The sequence below is a fragment of the Prionailurus bengalensis genome, chromosome C2, assembly GCF_016509475.1.
Source record: "Prionailurus bengalensis isolate Pbe53 chromosome C2, Fcat_Pben_1.1_paternal_pri, whole genome shotgun sequence".
Taxonomy (NCBI): Eukaryota; Metazoa; Chordata; class Mammalia; order Carnivora; family Felidae; genus Prionailurus; species Prionailurus bengalensis.
In genome coordinates, this window is record NC_057350.1 from 70141666 (window position 1) to 70161128 (window position 19463).

Genomic DNA, 19463 nt, shown 5'->3' on the forward strand with positions numbered 1-19463 from the left:
ATGAGGAGGCTGCCTGCCTTCTTCTGTGGTCCTTCTGCTAATTATGGTCCTTCTACTGGCTACATTGGAGCAGTAGAAACCTCATGAATCTTGTGCCTGGTCTGAGAATGCTTCCTACAGGAAAGGGAACTGACAGCCCAGGTCAGACTCTTTCTAGGACCCTGCTTCTTATTCTAGGGATTAACTCGAGAACCAATTATAGAACATGCAAATAAATCAAAGGAGAGACAAAGATGAAGAGCATGGAGATAAAAAGATCAAAGAGGCAGAGGACTGCAAACTCTAGGCACGAGAAAAAGGAGAGATAGTTTAATATAGATTTGAGTTTTGGGTGTTTCTTTATATGATCTTCATGTAATTATACAACTTTAACATTTTAATACATATTCATTGTAGAAAATTTGAAAACTATAGAAAAGTATAAAGATGAAAATGAAATATCCCCGTAATCCCACAACCCAGAAATACATTATATCCATATTTGGGATCATACCAAATTGCTATTTCTGATAGTTAAAAAAGTTACGTCTCAAATTTCATATGATTCAACCTAACATATGTAGTACATGTATCATTAGATATTTTAGAAAATATTTAGATATTTAGAAAATACAATATTTTACTCTACATATTGTGAGCATTCTTCTATGAAATTATAAATTATTCAAACCATTTATAGCTATCTCAACATTGGTTAACTCACCCCTTTCTGTTGGACGTTTAAGTTGTTTGCAGTTTGAGACCACAATAAAACGTGCTGCTTAAAACTCCTTGTCCTCAAGTATTTGTCCTCAGTGTTCCTCAGTTCCTCAGGATAGACATCCAGAAGGGGAATTACTAAGTCATTGGCTATGCATGGTGTTATTATTCACGATTCATATTGCCAAATTGCTTTCTGGAAAGGTTACACTGGCAGAACTATGGGCAGGGAGGGCTAACACTGGACTCATGCCAGCATTGAGGATTATTGCCTTTTCAAAATCTTTGCAGATTTAATGGATTTTAAAACATCTCATTGTTTAGTTTGCATTTCCTTGATTAGTAATTAGGTTGACTGCTTTTTCTTATGTTTATTAGCCATTTCTCCTTTTTTGAAATGTCTATTCTTCGCTTGCTTTTCAAATAGGGAGCAGTATTAATCCTTATTCTGTCAAATTTGTTGTAAATATGTTCCCCAGCTTGTCCTTTGCATTCTAAATTTTGTTTATACTCTGACGTGTAGTTTAAAATTTTCCATACACAAAAATCGTCAATATTTTCCTTTCTGATTTCTTTTAGTGCTTTTATGCCTTGAGAACTCTTTTTTCACTCAGGGATCAGTTACATTTACTCACCCATATTTCTTCTTAAAATGTTTCTTATATGTCATTTTTAAGATTTGGGTTTCTAATCTGTCTACAATTTATTTTGGTGTATGGTATTAGGTTGTGAGGATGAGCTTGACTATTTTACCCCAAGTAGTCCTTTTTCCAGTGCCATTTATTGAATAATTTGTCTTTTCCTCATTGCTTTAGATTCTTTCCTTATCATATATTAGGTTCTTAAATATGCCAGATCTGTATTAGGTCTATGAATCAGACTCCATTCATTTGTATGTTAATTCTTGTGTCTGCTCCACCTTTTAATAATGCAGTTTAAAAAAGTATATTTTAATATCTAGTGGGGCAAGCCCAGCCCATTATTCATCTTTTTTTTCTCTAAAAAATGTTTAATTACTTTCACCTATTTATTCCTCCAAATGGAAGTCTAGTAAAAAATCCCTTTGGCACATAATAGGTACTTAGAGATTCATTCAATAGATATCTGCTATAATATTTAGCTTTTTAATCCAAAAACATGTTGATTTTATTTGAATTTAATTTTACTTGAGTCTTCTTGAATGTCTTGCATTCCTGAGATAAACTCTATTTGCATGCACAGCAAATCTTTAAATGACATTTAACAAAAAATTAATTTTCTTTTTACAGCTTATTTGGACTTCATTCTTTCAGTCGTAAGAAAACTATCTGTGATGAATGGTAGCCTTTTTTTATTTGTCATGGAATCATATCATAAACAGCTGCAGAACATGGTTATCCTAAACTTAAAATAAGTTCACTTTTAAAATGCTGTTTGCAGATGGTATCATAACCACAACCTAATTATTAAACTTTTTAAGTGCATGAATATTATACAAAGATCCTGTATATGAAAGACTAATACACAAAGGGGGGAATTTGCTTTTCTTGCATTATTTCAAGAATAAATAAGAAAAATTGGACAACAACAACAACAAAAAACATTGAAGAAACATTAAAATTCACATCAGCCATAATCCCATTTTCCAGAGATAACCAGTATGTATAGGTATGTATGCAGTTTTTATACACAGACACATACTAATATATTACAATTGGGATAAGTTTGTACATGCTGTTTTATAATCTATTTTTCCTACTTAACAGTAGGCCATGAAATTTCCCATGGCATTAATTACTCTTGCACAGTGTCATATTTAATGGCTACCCACAGTGGATATTCCATGGATTACTTTACCAATCCTGTCTGGATGAACATTTAGATTTTGTGTGATTTTCCAATAGTATAAAGCCATAATAAGCATCTTTACACTCTACTTCAACATTCTTCTAGTCTTTAGCATGTCATCTGTGTATTGAGTACATGTGCATATTCATTCATGGAAAAAGCAAACTCATGTCTCCCTGTCATGGCAGGGACTCCCATTCTATGAGAAGCTGGAAAAGAACAAAGAGGACCAGGTTTCCCAGCCTCAGGAGGTAATCTGCCCAGATTACTGGGGAAAAAATTCAAAGTGTTGGAGAATTGATGGAGAAAATAGCTTCAGAGAGCATAGTACAGAGAATTTTAGCAGCTTTGGACCATTTGTTCTACTTAGCAGGTGGATTTGAAGGTCTGGCTTACCTGAGTTTGTATTTGCCACTTTCCTGTGCATCCACACCTAGCTCCACAACCTCTAGCTTTTCTTCTTCTGTGAATTCCCCATTCACAATGGCCTGACAGCTCAAGGCCAGCCAAGGAAAAGGCCCACAGGGCATGGACTCTTTGGGACTCTTATTCTTTTTCCCTGCAGGCAGCTGGGACTCCTTAATGGGGCTCTGAAGGTTTAACCTATGGGTAGATGTTGGGGCTACCAACAGTGGTATGCATTTGCAATGGAGGTACTTCTCAGAAATGCCACCTGGACCCATACACCTTTGTCTGGAACCCAGCTTCATAAAGGCAGTGGGGGAGAGGAGCTGGGGAAGAAGGAATAAGACTGGCCAGCTGTAGTCTCCAACACATAGGAATCAGAGTGGAGGGATGCCCATGACCATAGCCCTTTGGACACAAGAGGAAGGGGCAAGTGCTTATTCAGCTCAATCAGCATCTGATCTTCCTTTGGGCACAGGAGGCTTTCCTTTGCATCTGAGGAAACTGGCTAGGGGAGCAGGAATGGTTGGAGTGCTCACCAAAAAGCTTAGATTGGATAGGGGTGAAAAACAATAAAAATTCACAGGAACCACACAGATGAATGTGAGCATCATGGCTTACAGGTATGTAGTGGGAAGGTGAGGAGGCAGTTTTTAGCTGCCATTTTCTGAATTTACTTTATTCACTTAACGTGTACACTTACATTTGTTTATTGACACAATCAACACTTATTAATAAGCACGTATTATTTACTAAGCCCCATGTTAATGCTGCTAAGCTGAACAGGGAAGAAGGAAGGAGTGTTATGTTTACTTAGCCATCAGTATATGTCTGATGCCTTCAAGTACATTTTGTCCTTTAATTGTCACCACAGCCTGTGAAGTAGGTATTCTTATCTCTGATAAGGAAACAGACTCAGAGAAGTTAAGTAAGTTGTCTAAGGGCACACAGCTAATAAGTGCTAGAGCTGGGAGTCAGACTTAGTTCTGTCTGAATGCAGAGCTGTGCTTTACTCAGGGCCATGAGTGCCTCTCAGGATGTGCCTGCCCTAGGAAAACTTACTATCTCATACAAAAAATAGCTTGTTGAGCAAATAGTGGCCAGGCATGCTCTTCTGTGGCTACCTGAGTAGGAACACTTGAGAACCCCCTTCTTATCCCACCATGATACAGCCTGTAAGGGATCTTGTTAAATAAATTTGCAGACCCCTTCTGCTGGCTCTAACTTTTTTCAGAACCCCTCACGGAGTCAGGAAGGGTCTTGAGTCAAGTTGTTATCCCTCTGCTAGCAGGGGTTAGAGGCTGGGAAATCTATTAGGAAGGCTTCCAGGAAAGGCAATGCCTATAAGCATCTGTAAAACTCCTTTCATGTTTAACTTCACTTCTTCTGGCTCTCAGTAACTCCACAGTGAGGGAGAACCACCTCTGGTTGAGCTCATCCTTAGAGCATAGGGTCCTGGTCCTGTACCCAGCCTTGACTTCCTACCATCTGCCTCAGCTGCCTTTTATTCAAGCTATGGAATCTAAATAATTTCTTTTTGGTTAAGTTTTCTGCCAGCCCAAGCACAGGATTGGGTCCCATCTAGGTCATGAGTGTTAGAAAGTGTGCCATGAGTGAGGCAGATGCTGGATTATAGGATGAAGTGGTTAGAACTCAAGAGAGATTATAGAATTTTTTTTTTACTTTGTTTTAGACAAATCGTTCTCAGCCATTTAGGAAGTCATTGACCCCTTTGAAAATCAGATGAAAATTGGAATTATACAGGTTCTTTTCTCAAAAACATGGGCACTTATGGACACATATGCAATAATTTGCATGCAGTTTCACGAGCTTTATGGTCCTTCCCAACCACACACATCTTGAGGCAGGGTTAGGAATCTTGCTTTGGTTTATTAAGTAGTCCTGGAATGTATGGCTTAGTATGTGCACTGGTAAGCACAATTGAGGGTTACCTAGGCAACCCTTTGTAGATCCCCACCCCCCCCAAGGTTCTTGTTTTTTCCAGAATTCTGGAGAAGGATTCTAGCTTTGTGAGGTATTTGGATTACTTTGATTTCCTATTTAGCACTTGACATCATTATGCTTCTTTCTAAAGAAATAGCAGACATCACGAGTCAGACTCTCTCTTGAAATTGGTCCTTTGCTAGCTTATGCTGGCTCCTGGTTATGCTAGGTTCACAGAGGAAGCTTAGTTCTGTCTAAATGCAGAGCTGTGCTTTACTCAGGGCCTCTCAGGATGTGCCTGCCCTAGGAAAGCTTACTATCTCACAGAGGAAGCTTTGTTGCTTATCTCTGGCAAACATTAACTCATCCTTCTGTTACTCTGGAGAAGGTTTAGGTCATGGTGGAAAAACCACATGTCTTAGCTACTCTTCTCCCTGTTCCCCTAAAACTACCAGAGAGATCATGGTTCTCACCAGTATCCTATCTGGTCCAGAACCTTGCTGAGGATCCTATAACCCTTTGCCTCTTCTCTAGATACTGCTTTTTCACTTTTTAGACAATTTCTTAGAGCTTGAGTTTTATTAGGCCTCTTCTGAATATTTATCTCTCATATGTACCTCTATCATTGTATTTCTTATATAATATTAAAATTACATGTTGATGTGTCTGATTTGCCTCCTATGCTCAAAGTCCCTTAGCGGGGTCAGAACTTTACATTTTTTTAAATCATTGTACCCATAGTGACTGGAATTTTCTCTGAAACATATATGTGCTAAATATATATTTGTTTAACTGAAGTGGGCAGTGTTTAGATACCCAAGGCAATAACTTAAGGAAAGTTTTAAAAATTGCTTAAAACTCTAGAAATGTTTCCATGGCCAATCCATCTACTTCAGAGATTACCAGCCAGAAAAACATAGTACTGGGATCCATAAGTAGTTCATGCTGTCTCATTTCCCTGGGAGGTGTGTGTGTGTGTGTGTGTGTGTGTGTGTGATATGCGTAGACTTTTTTCTGGGTTACTACAATTATTATTTATTAATTATTTTTAAAAATGTTTATTTTGAGAGGGAGAGAGAGTGGGGGAGAGGCAGAGAGAGAAGGAGAGAGAAAATCCCAAGGGGGGCTCGATCTCACGAGAACTTTGAGATCATGACCTGAGCTGAAATCAAGAGTTGGACACTTAATCGACTGAGCCACCCAGACACCCCTGCAATTATTTAAAAACAATACCAGAACAAATCTTTGTATTATCTTCTGTAATCTTTCCATGTCTATGTCCCTTCAACATTCCTTCATATTTGTTTATCTCCCTGATATATCTGAAGGTCTCTTTCATCTCTGCCTCTTTCTCACTTGGTTCATATATCCTCGTACAGGCTGGACAGCAGTCACTCTGAGTAGCAACTATGCAACTAGCTCAGGACCAAGGACAGCAGCATACATGTCCTTGAAGTGCGAGAAGGTGCTTTTGTTTGCTAAAATTTGTTCAATAATATGACCTTTGGGCATAGCTCTTCTCACCTGTCAGGCTGCATTTGCAATTCTGCAATCCTGGTTATTACTCTTTGCTTATTTGGTCATTGCTTGTGTCTGACCCATGTCTGCAGTGGATGTGTGTCCAGTCTGTGCCCACTATGTCCTTGTGGCATTGCTTCCACTGATGGGTAGTGAGACTAGGGCAAGAGTGGCACAGCTACGGAGTCAGAAAATATGGAGGTAGGGGTAGGGAGAAGCTCTGGACTTGGGTGAGGGGGACTGGTTTAGGAGCTCCCCATGAGGGTCTCTTGCTCTGAGCTCTGCAGTCATCTTTTGCTGCTTTACTGCTACCCACATCTGAACTTCCAGCTATGGGGAGCAGGGCAGAGTGAGGGGAAGTACAGGGCCATTCATGTTTGCATGCCTGCTGTTCCATAGTGACAGGGGCCAAAGATGCATTTTCAAATCAACAATTTCATCTTTAACCTAAAGTCATGTCCTGATTAAATTAAAATTAATTCAAATTCAAATATTACTGATATGCACCTGGGGAAGAGGGAGGGGGACTGAGAGTGAGGGTCCCAAGGAGTGAGCCTTTTATATGTCTGAACCACAGCACATACTTTCCGCCTCCACCTCTAAGTATCTCTGTAACTCTCTCTAAATATATTATATAAGCAAATATACTGCTAATGTTCAACAGCTGATTCATGTTCATCACTGACTAATTCATCACTAGCTAATGTTCTGTGTTACTTTGAGAACTCATGCAAGAGTAATACTCACTGTAACAAAAAGACAATAAATCTACAACCGTCACAACCCTCCATGAGGTATGAGCACTTTAAATAACCTAGTCAGTTAGCAAAGAATCTGTTTTTAAGAAGTGATGGGCAGATATAATCACTTCTGAAGTGGCCATTTTCTTGTGTCTAGAGAACACCAAATGTTGTCAAGTTTTCTGGGGAGGGAGGGAGGGAGAGAGGGCAAGTGAGCCTGTGTGCATTGCTGCTGAGGTCTCAACTCAGCTAATATTAAATCTTGTGAAGAATAAACAGAAACGGTTTGCTCATTAGCTGGGCTTACAGAGGTGTTACCCACATGTTTAAAGTGCTAATTAATAGTGATCTCTAATGCAGCTAATTTAGCAATGGTGTTACAAAATTTTGCTCTTCAAAAGTAGCCCATTAACCAGGCCTTTATATCTAATATTGACTTTAGAAAGTTAATATTGAAATTGGCCACAATTAGAGTTCATGCGGAAGGCAGAGAGAGAAAAAAGATAAAGATGGGGTAGAAATAGGCAGGGGAGAAGGCCTGGGGGAGGAAGAGGCACAGCAGTCAGTAAGCATCATTTGTGTGGAGGGCATCATGGCACTGTGGGTGAATAAGAATCTGTCCTGGGGCCTTCCTGAGCACAAGCTGTGTACTGGGAATTGGAGATACAGATATAAACACCCAGCCCAGACCTCTGGAGCTTAGGGTCTCGAAAGGGATCCAGATGTTGCAGTGGAGATGACACAACAGTGAGGGGTCTGCCATGTGACATACAGAGAAGGAGGAGCCAGCATAGCCTGGGCAGGGGAGGTGTCAGGGAAGGTACCCTGGGCAAGATACCCAGCTCATCATAGCACAGGGCAGGAAATGGTCATTGTGGGGAGTGATGAGCAAATGCAAATCAGACTTCAGAGAAGGTAAACGTTGCTTCTCCCTGGTGTAATGACTACCCAGTCTGACTACTGTCATCTCAAGTTCCTGACCGCTGCATGAGACCTAGTCAGTTTGCTTGGAAAAGCTTAGTATTTAGCATTTGCCAAAAGAGGAGCCCTTGTCTTTGTTTTTTCCCCTTCTCCTTTCTGTGTTGAAATCAGATTAGCTGAGGCTTGTGAATGTCCTTCTCTTAGAAGTGCCTGGGAGGAGGAGAGCTCTGCTACACTGTCCTTCCTCCCATAAAAGTGAGGGAGGTTGCTGCTGAGGCTGGTTTGACATTTGCAGGTGTCAGTGTTGAGGGACCGAGGCTGTGCTGTGGGCAGATGGATCCCCAGGTGGGGCAAGGCAGGTGGAGCTCCACACTGCACAGTGTGTTCTGTTGCTGACACAAAGCTGCCCAGTCTCTTTCTTTACCAGATTTATTCCTTCCTCTTAGCACACACTTCCTGCCTCAGTGGCAGTTGTTTTAACTAGAGATCTAAGGAATATATTTATAGTCTCTGGAAGAGTTTTCCAACAGCCAGTTTCCTCAATAGCTTGTTAGCATCTGTAAAGAGGAGACAAGACATTCACCTCCATCTGTGTGTGTGTGTGTGTGTGTGTGTGTGTGTGTGTGTGTGTGTGTTTCTCAACAGCTCTTTCTCTCTTGCTCTTACCCATTTCCTCTCATTCTTGCCACTCCTCTCTCTTTCTCTTGTGTTAATAAAGGAAAGAGGTGAGGGAGAGAAGGGATAGTGAGGGGAATGAAGATCATCGCTCCCACCCACCAATCCCTTCCTTCCCATCCACAGCTGTACTGACAGTGTCTTCTCCTAGGGCTTTGCCCATCTAGTCCTACACATAAGGGATCATATCCTTAAGTCTCTTCCTTTTATGATTCAGTGCCACATTGCATCTTATTATGGTCTTACTCAAACTCCCAGCCTCCTACTGGCCTGGCAGCTCACATCAGGTACCTCACAGATAAGCATTCTTCCTGCCTCTCTTGGAACTTCAGAAGATAAAAAGAGACAAAGTTCTAGTGGCCCCGTCCTCATATTCCAGCACCCACCTCAGCAAGAGCCACATGTCCCATCCTCCCCCACCTTTTGCACAGCAGAATGTGATATGGGGTTTGGGGTCAGAGCCTCCTGGCTCCAGCTCTGTTCTGGAACCACAGCCTTCCTTCAGGACCAGCCAGGTTCCACCTAGCTCTGGCCTGTGCTGCATTGTTGCAGTCCCAGCTCTCTGAGCTTCCGATGGCACTTGCAGCCACTTCTCTGCTCGTGCCTTCCCAGGAGCCCACCCTACTGAGATATCAGTTCAGAGTGTGATCATGGAGTTCAGCTACCACCTCCATGCCCTCTTTTCCATCACCCCCTCATCCTACTTTTCTGTTCACCCCGTAAGCTCTCTCCATCTTTGGCACAGGGTCAGCTCGCCCCTCCTCTCTGCTGTGGCATTTGCTGCTTGCCACCAGGACACTGTTCTGTGGCCCTACCCTTACTCAAACCCTGGTTCAAAGATCACCTCCTCAGGGGAGCCATCCCCCTGATGAATCACCTCCTACTCCCCACTCTTGCTCTCAGTCCTCTAGCACCTGTGTATGCTTGGTTTTGTGCAGTATATCTGGAGCCTTTTTTGCATGACAGGCACTGTGTGCTGAGTGCTAAGGTAAGGCAAAGAGTAAGACATGGTCCCTGCCTCCAGGGTTTCAGAATCTGTTAATGGTGAAAAGAATGAAAACATAGAAATGACTTTCAGGAGAGAGAGAGGAGGAGGCACAGTCAGGGATGGTTCCACTTGAGGAGAAGGTCAGAGAAACTGCACGGAGGAAATGATGGATTCAAGAAAGATTGAACGGGTAGAACCAGCAGAACCAAGCACTGAACTGATATTTGGGATGTAGGAGTGGGAGGAGTCTAGAAGGCCTCCCAGGTTTCTGTTTGCGTAAGGTAGTAGGTAATGGCACAAATAATTAGGATACAGGAGATATAGGGCAGCCAGGCTGGGGGAGCATGGGAGGGTCTTTGTCAGAACCTCAGAATCTTAAATCGTTTTTCATACAAAGTCTGGTCTCAGGTAGCATCCTGGTCTCAGGGGAATCGGGCACTAGGTATTTTATTAGGCTGGAAACTCTCAGAGAGCAAAAATTGGGTCTCCCCTCCAAGGGAGAGAATTGCACTGTGTTCTCATTAGACATGGAGCTCCCTAGGGTGCGAGCACCTTTCTTTCCTCTGCTTCTCATCCAGTATTGCCCAGTGTTCAGGGCTTTGTACCTTGTGGGTGGGAGTGCAGGTGCATTGAAGAGGCATAAACCGACTGGCTCCTCTGCTCTCCAGGGTCATCTTGGAGATGGCATCTTGGTCTATAAATGTATGTATAGTACTGACAGCAGTTAGAGAAGGTAGGGATCTGAGGATTGGGTTAGTGAGGAAGATTTGTTGTGAAATTAAACTATCTGATGCCTGAGAGAGTGGTTTAAGCTACCAAAATTCTGAGCAGTTTGGACAGGTGTTATTCATAACCACTCCTAGTGCCAAAAAACACAAGACATGGTCCAGTCTTGGTGCCCTGGAGGGGAAAGTTATCTATCTCCTCAATGGTTTGCAGAACTGAGTCTGGGTGATGGGTTCCAGGATAGTGGCTGACTTTTTGGAATTGTTGGGCGGTGGTGAGAGGTCTTCTCACAGTGGAGGTAGGAGGGGTGGTGGGTAGCACTAGATTATATTTTAGAAGTTCTATTTAGACTAGAAGGATGTTTTTATGGATCTATGCCTCTGAGGCAATTCTGGAATAGAAAGACATACTTTAGTGTATAGATTTCTGTAAATGCAACATGCATATGAATCACTGGGGTTTCTTGTTAAGATGCAGGTTCTGATTCTGTAGGGCTGGGGTGGGACCTAGATTTTCCATCTCTAGCAAGGTTCTAGCTGGTAAGTGCTGCTTGTTACTTTGAGTAGCAGGGCTTTAGGACTCACCTTTAGGAGACCTTTCCTTTGAGGCCCCTTATATTCTGTACAGATGATGTCCTGCCTCTAATAACAGTTCATTGTCCTGTCTACATATCTGTCTGTCTCTGCCTGCAAGCCCCCTGGAGAGCAGGGTCCATTGCCTATTTATCTAAGTACCTCCACGCCTCACATAAGGCCTCACACATAATAGGTGCTCAATAAAGAATTGATGAAAGAATGACTCTGGGAATAGGAAGCAGTCCAAATTATACCCAAAGTAAGGCTTGGTCCCAAGAGCTCTTGGAACTCTCAGTTGCAAACCAAATGTCTTCTGTGCAGCAGATCAGTCAGTGATTCAGGGCCACTTTGATCAAGGCTCCCGTGCTGGACATACAGGCATGGACTGGAAAGAGGAAGTGGAGGCCTACCTGAGCATTGATGAAACAGGTTCAGGCCCACTTGAGGCAATGAGACAATATTAGAAAACTTAACAGTAACTTCTAAGTAAGTGCACATTAAGGGGGTATGGCTGAGAACCAAAAGGAAATAGAGAGCAATCTGTGGGTACCCTGGCAGCTTGCACCTCCAAATGCTCAACAGTTAGCTGTTTGTGTCTTCACTTGTTGAAATCAGGGTAGCCAGGGGAGGCTAGCATGGAGCACAAGGCACCCAGCTGCCCTAGGGTGCTCACTGCCATCCTGGAGCCATGAAATGACAGATGGGGGTGGTGTGGGGGTTGGGACTATGACCCAAGGGCCAGTCCTCCTGTTGCCATGTGGGGCCCTGCAGAGGCTGGGGCCCAGAGTGAAGGAGATGGGCACTTTCCCGCATGGGGAAGCCTGACTAGGAAGAGGTGAAGAGGAACAGGCAGCAGCGATGTAAGCCTAACACATTTGGAGGGAGGAGGAGGCAAAAGTGGGGCTTGGAGAAGTCCCATGCTGGAGATCCTGGGGAGATAGCAGTGGTAATTTTTACTTCCCTAATAGATGCAGAGCATTTCAACTTTGCTAATTAACCAAACAGCAGGCTTGTAATTCTGACAGCAGCAGGACACAAATGGGGTGGGATGCGTGCTGAATGCCATCGAAGCATGCCTTTGTCCTTAAGAGAAAGCATGAAACTGACGTTGGGTCAGGTCCGTGAGGGTGCCCTCGGATTCTTTTTTCCCTGCAGTAACTCCAAAGGGCACAGGGACTTTCATTGCTTCTCAGGCTTTCTTTAGAGTTAGCAAGGGACCTACTGTTTCAACAGGCTTTTCTTTTTAAAGGGGAAAGCTAATCTACAGTTGGTCTAGAGTTTGTAGTCTAATAGTGCTATTATCAAATATACCTTGTATCAGAGACAGCAACTTCAGAGATACAAATAACTTGCCTCTTTCAAGGTATGTATGCTTCACAGACGTTCTTCCATCACTAGCCTTCCACTTTGGTAACTTAGGCCATCCACAGGACAGGGTGATGCGTCCTAGGCATCCCAATCCCTAAGCTGACTCCTAGAAAAGAATATGCTGGGAGGTCAGGGAAGAGTTGTTTTATCTTCCCCAAAACACACTGAACCTTGTTAGGGATTTTGTTCCCAGCGCTTTCTCTCAAAGCATATTGATCTGATAATCTGAGGATCTTAAAGGCCAATAAATATGAAGAAAATTTTAAAACATCTCAGACTATCAGAGCTGAGTGGGACCCTGGAGGTCCTCTACGCAGATCACCAGCACTTCGCGTGACAGATGAGGCCTGTGACCTTGTGCATGTCACTTGAGAAAGGGTTACCATTTCATTCATTTCTTTATCCTTTCATCAAATATTTATTAAACATTTTCTATGAGTCTGCCCAGACATGTACCTGATAGTGAAAACATGTTTCTATTTCATTGGTCCTGTTTGAGTTAGTTTTCAATAGACTTCCCCTTTATTATAGATGCTGACAGCTGGTTTCACAAGGGCCTGGGAGAATTGATACATAGGACCCTCGCTTGGTGCAAATAGGTTTTCTAGTCAAGGTCACCAACTTCTGAGCTGCTGAGCTAATTAGTTTAGCTCTACTTGGCTTTACATAATGCATATATTGTTGAAAAGTTGTTTGTAATTCAATTTTTAGCAAGTGAAAAACTAATTCAGACCATTAAGGCAAGTTTTATTTAAAGAGACCCTGGAGCAAATCCTTTTATAATGTGAAAAATCTTGTTGTTGTTGCAAATGATTATTTCCTACTTAAGGATTTTATAAATCCAGACACTTCAGGTTTTCTTATGGTAGACTCACAACCTGGGAGATAACTCAGCTCTCTCTGAACCAAATCAGGGAAGACTAGCCTGGGAAAAGGAAGCCCTAGGAATCTTAGACCAACCAGCCCAACCCAAGATACAGACATTTACTCTGGCCAGTGGTTGCAAGCTACATGGACAAGCCCCAGCCTTTCTCTTAGGCCCTGGAGTCTGGAGGGGAGAAGGAAGAGATGGGGCATGATGAATGGGGTGTGAGGGATGGAATTCAGAGCTCCCTCTTGCTCTCACTTCATGCATGGGAGCGATGAGAGGTTAGTATAGGGAACCTTTTGCTTCCATTGTAGCAAATTCCATGCTCTTCCTTAATGCCTGAGGACTGCGTGGAATTAGAGCCATCTGTACACTTAAAGGGAATTAAGGGAGAGGAAAAGCAGTGGGAAAAACAAGACAGGAGTTTAGGAGAAAAGAGGGTTATGTGGATTCTCATCATACAGTGAAATCTCATTCGTTTGGGCCTTGCTCGTTTTGAACTTGTAAATAACTTGAAAGACTGAAGTTTAACTTTTCTTATTAAATTTTTTTCCTACAGAAATTAATAGTAAATGTAGTAATATGGGGGAGAATGTTTTAAAATTGATGGATACAAAGGTGTATTTCACATATAAAAATAGGCTATTTTAGGGGCACCTGGGTGGCTCAGTTGGTTGAGTATTCAACTCTTGGCTCCGGCTCAGGTCATGATCTTGTGGTCATGGGATCAAGCCCCACATCAGGCTCCACACTGAGTGTGGAGCCTGCTTGATTCTCTCTCTCTCTCTCTCTCTCTGCCCCCCCCCCCTTGATTGATCTCTCTCTCTCTCTCAAAATAAATAAACTTAAAGAAATAATAAATTAATTTAAAAAAAGAAAATAGCTATTTTAATGCAAAGGCATCGTTCTACACAAACAATTCATGCATTAGCTCAATATGATCCTTGTCTAGTTGGTTAAGACTGATAGGACTTTTTTCCACCAAGGAAGCCAAAACATCTTATTGTGTGAAGATGAAAAAACCCTATGTATCTATTTGTAAATTTTGTAATCATTTATATTGATCCTAAGCAGTTTCTACTAGTGAGATTTCATAGTTTTTCTGTGTTGGACATAAGGTCAGAGAGTAAATATCTGTACAAACTAAGGATAATAAGTATAAAACAATGCTTATAGTTAGAGCTTTCTTTTTTTATGGTGTTTTCTTTCTTCTGTTGCTCACATCCGTCTCAAAGTGAGCCTTGTGGCTGGTTATTCCAGAATCAGGCACTCTGGGCCAGCTTATGAAAACAAGCAAATGATGCATAAAGAGGCTCACTGTCTTCATTTAGTGAAAAATGAAGAAGAAATAGGTGAAATGGTCAAAGACACATTGGAAATTTGTTGGGAGTTAGGATATAACCCCTGACCGTGGAAACTGGCATTCTGAGAACACATCTCTCCTCCTCTCTAGTTGAGTATACAACTGGCTCATTTTCCCTTCCCTAGGCCAGTGATCTTAATCCTGGGCTGTTGCCAGAATTCCCAGGTGCGTCTCTTGAAACAGTCAATGTTTAGAGGTTGAGACAGTCCTGAGTGGGACCATCCTCCCTAGTACGTTTCTCTGTGGACTGTCAGATTGGGACCACATGGGAGGAAGCCAAGTGGAGAAAGGCACTGGAGCAGGTGTCCATGGGCTCTGGTTCTGCTTCACTGAGCCGACGCAGAACCTCTTCTCTTCTGGGGTCCATGTGTGCAATACACAGCAGAGGCTCCAGTTATAGCTCACAGAGTGTGGGCTGGCTCTCCCTGAGAGTCCTTGTGGGTGGTCGGGTTAAATGTGGGGGCACAGTGGGCTGGCCTGGGGTTTTGTGCCTGTGTGCTGAGGCTTGTCTTCCCACACACCTTGCACTCACACTGGGCTGGGTTGCCTTTGAGGCTGTTTCTCCAGGCACATCATTATATTCCATTCTGTGTGAGCCCCAGGCCTCTGCCTCCCACCCCCTAAGAGGAAGTCAGCTGGACCCCAGAAGGGACTTTGCAGCTGAGAAGTGAAATTTAGGCAGAGAATGTGTTGCTGGAGAAGGGAATGTGTTTCCTTCCCAGGAGATTGGTGTCTCCCCACCTCCTGTCTGTTGTGGACTGGTGAGGGTGACATTGAGGGGGAGGAGGAAGAAGGCTGTTGCATTCAACTTAGCTTCCCACTTGGGGATATTGTGGTTTACTTTTCCCATTTGTACAATGAAGACTAAAAGTCACTGTGCCAGGTAGAGGAAAAGCAATAAACACTTATTTAGGGCATTGTAGTCCATCTTGATATTAATAAACCTGTTCCATAGATGTTTACTGAGTGCTTACTGTGTACCAGACACCATGCTAGGCAAAGAGGTACAAAAGTGGCTTTTAAAAAGCCCCATCGTCAAGTTGCTCACAGCAGCAGGGCTTGTGGTTGTTGCCTGCCAGGCACGGAGCTTTGTATACGTGGTGGGGGCAACTTGGACCATCCTTTCCCTGGAAGGGACACCTGCGTGGCCTGGCATCATGTGGAAGTGTCCTTCCTGTTGTGGACCCTCTCCTGCTCCATTGGGCTGGGCTGTAGCACCTGAACAAGGCACAACTTTTTGGCGCATGATAGCGTTGGGCCGCGGAGGGGGGCACCCGGGGATTCAGCCAGTTGACCTCTTTCACCCTGATTCCTCTGTTTTGTCATCCCACAGGATCTTTTCGGAATGATGGTTTGAAAGCTTCTGATGTCCTCCCCATCCTAAAGGAAAAAGTGGCCTTCGTGTCTGGTGAGTGTTTGTGGAACTTTGCTCTATAAGAGACCTGGAGGAGTGTGTGTACGTGTGCATGCTGGCAGTCACTTCTTGGTGTGTGAGAGAGAAGTGGGGGTGGGGTGGCACTCAGGAGCCGCTGGCTGCATCCTTGCTCCAGAGGCAGTCAGAAAGAGGAGGGAGAGCTCTGATCCTAGCTGGGTGCTCTGGACGACATTCAACACGACAGGTGGGTGCCTCTCACCTCACAGCCCCCACACATACACCTTACCTCACCCCACCATCCCAGGCCTGTGAGGTCCCTCATGGGCCACTAAGGTCCTTGTGGGAGATGGTCCAGTTGGAGGACTCTGTTCACCTCACACATTCCCAGAGGTTTCATTTGGGTTCATCTCTGACTGGATCACAGATAGGACATTAACCTCTTTATCTCTCCTTCTTGGCAAAGGGAACTCAAGTGAATGTTTATATCCGTTCATTTACCTTTCTTAGTAATGACTTCCAAATATTTATTTCCAACTTTTCTCTCCAACCCATCTTGTGCACCTGCATCTTTTACTGTCTGATTCAGGGGTCAGAAAACTATAGCTGGTGGGCCAGCCACCTGTTTTTGTAAGTAAAATTTTACTGGAACACAGCCATGTGCATTTGTTCAGGCAGTATTAGTCTCCTATTGCTGCTGTAAGAAGTTACCGCAAATTTGGTAGCACACAGCAACAGAAATTCATTGTCTCATGGTTCTGAAGGCCATGAAGTCAGTTTACTGAGTCTGAAATCAAGCTGTCAGCAAGGCTGTGCTACTTCCAGAAGCTCTTATGGGAGAACTCACTTCTTGCCTCTTCCGGCTTCTGGTGACTGCCAGCATTCACTCCCATCTCTGTCTCTCTGGTCACACTTATTCTCCTCTTCTGTCTGTGGCACATCTTCCTCTGCCTCCCTCTTACAGGATACCTGTAACTGCATTTAGGGCCCAGTCATTTAAGCCGGGCTCATCTTCCCATATTAAGATCCTTGACTCGGTCACATCTGTAGGTGCTTTTTCCAAATAAGGTGACATTTACAGGTTCCAGGGATTAAGACCTGATATTTTTTTTGGGGGGGGGCTACTATTCAGCCTGCTATAGGTAGTGTGAATGGATGCTTTCTTCCTTTAGTTTTTTTGTTTATTTGAGAGAGAGAGAGAGAGAGAGAGAGAGAGAGAGAGAGAGAGAACATGAGTGGGGGGAAGAGCAGAGAGAGAGGGAGAGAGAGAATCCTAAGCAGGGTCTGAACTGTCAGCACAGAGTGCTGCACAGGGCTCCAACTCATGGACTGTAAGATCATGACCGGAGATGAAATCAAGAGTCAGAAGTTTAACCAACTGAGCCACCCAGATGCCCCAATGGCTGCTTTCTAACTACAATCGCAGAGTTGAGTAATTTTATCAGAGTCCAGATAGTCATAAGCTTAAAACATTTACTATCTGGACCTTTAAGAAAAGTTTGGTGGCCTGTGATGTAATTGAAGGCAAGCTACAGGTGCACCAGCATCACTCTGGGTGCCAGTTCTTGAGTTCTACTGTAGACTTCCCTTGTAGAACCTCCAGCAGGGGCTGGGATGATGGCAGTGCCCCACCGAGGATCACAAGCATTCATGCCTTGTGGACTGAGCATTTGTTTCTGGATGATCCTGATTGTCCACAAGGTGTGGTGGTAGAATCACAGGGAAGAAGTGAGTACAGTCCCACAGGGCATGGCTGCACATCATAGGTGCTACTGGCCTGGATGATGGGCAACAGACACAATGAAGAGAAGGGAGAGTGAGGAGGGGTTTAGAGGGAGGTGAAACCAAGTGGCAGGTTTCTCCCACCTGCTGAGAGGGAAGGTGAGAGACTGATGATTCAGAATGTGGAGATGGGATGTGAGAGCAAAGTATGAGATGGGAGTATGTAAGGTACTAGATGTACTCTGTAGTAATAGTGATACCAGTGTTTTATTGTTGTTGCTGCTAGGTGAGATTGACCAAGAAGCTGCCTTTCTCCATTAGCGTTAGGGGCTTGTCTATCTTGTCAGGTAGTGAACCCCTGTCACTGCAGATGTTGAAGCACAGGCTGAACAGCCCTTGGCAGGATCATGTGGCGGCGATTATGGGTAGAGGGGTTGGTAAGGCAACCTCCAAAGTCTTTGTAAGCTTGGATCTGAGTGTTTGCTGAACATGTGGGAGGACCTTGTGTGGAGGTCCTGAGGGCCGCTGGGCAGTGCTAGGCCCCTGACTTCTGCTGCTGCCCAGAGCCTGGCTGTAGGACATGGCCCACAGCCTCTATTGTTTACTTTCTACTCCCAAGTAGAGCTCAGTCAGATCTTTTCTTTAGGGCCCAGAGCTTCATCTAACCTGATGTCCCTCCTGTCCCCTGGGTCTCCTGATAATCCTCCCATATCTCTTGTTCCCAAACTTCCTCTACCTGCAATGTTTTACCCACACTTTCTGCCATTTTGAGCCTCTGTTTTTCCCAAGTAAGTGCCCACTTTGCCTCCTCCAGGAGGCCTGCCTTGCTTTAGTGTAGAGCCTCTGAACACCATCCTGTTCTGCATCAGTTCAGGGCATATGAGTGCAGATACAGTAAACTCTGACATGGGGACCCTTGTTTGATTGTTCATGGCTTATTTTTTCCCATGTGAATTCAGTTGGAGCCCTGAGGCAGAGCTCAGCCAGCCCTAGAAAAAAACCTTCCCAACTAGACAGAGTTGTCCTAAGGGAGAACATAGAAGCAATGTGCCAGGAAGACAGTCCAGCATGAGGCAGGTAGATGCTTCCCGGAGCAGGAGTGAGGTGGCTGGGGCTGTGCAGCTCGCTCCCTTGAACTAATGTGGGCTGACCAGCCTGGGGTGCATCTTACTCATCTGCACGTGGTGCCAGGAGCTTTTGGGCTTAGGGGACATTGTCTTCCCGTGCCTGAGAAGGATGCTGAGGATGCTAGGGAGACAGCTGGCTGCATTAAAAACAAAAACAAAAACAAAACAAAAAAACCCAGAAACCAGAAACAAACCAATAAAGCCTCTTATATACTGAGCTTTTAAAAGACAAAACACAAGAATAAAACAAAACAAAGAAACCAGAATTAAATAATACAGTGTAGCAGCTGTATTTCTTTCTGAGAAGGAAGGTGGTGACCAGAGAAACGAACTGTCTCTTGTTCCTGCCCTCCTCTGCTCCTGCCCCTAGCATGGCCAGGGCAAAGGAAAGCGTGCTGCCATGGGAACGCACATTTGGAATAATCCAGTGCAGCCCAACAGCTTCTGTGTGTGGGCGTGTGCACGTGTGTGTGAGACAGGTTCTGTGGCTGTACCTTAGGGAGCCTCTGTCATTCCAGCCTGGTGGTCCTGCTCTATACTCACAACCTGTGGGCTCCCCCTTTGCCCTCTCTGGCTTCCTCTGAGTGCATATGCCTCCCACTCACAAGCACCCATTTGCGCCTTT

At 44.0% G+C, this 19463-nt stretch overlaps 1 protein-coding gene across 20 annotated transcripts in view; it reads left to right on the forward strand.

Annotated features, from left to right (window-relative positions):
- The window catches only part of KALRN (kalirin RhoGEF kinase), a 677424-nt gene that overhangs the window by 184727 nt on the left and 473234 nt on the right, over window positions 1-19463 (forward strand). For all 20 annotated transcript variants that reach the window (XM_043594359.1, XM_043594361.1, XM_043594360.1 and 17 more), the window contains exon 2: window positions 15951-16025. In XM_043594359.1, the coding sequence (XP_043450294.1) occupies window positions 15951-16025 (75 nt within the window). The remainder of the gene's footprint in view (window positions 1-15950; window positions 16026-19463) is intronic.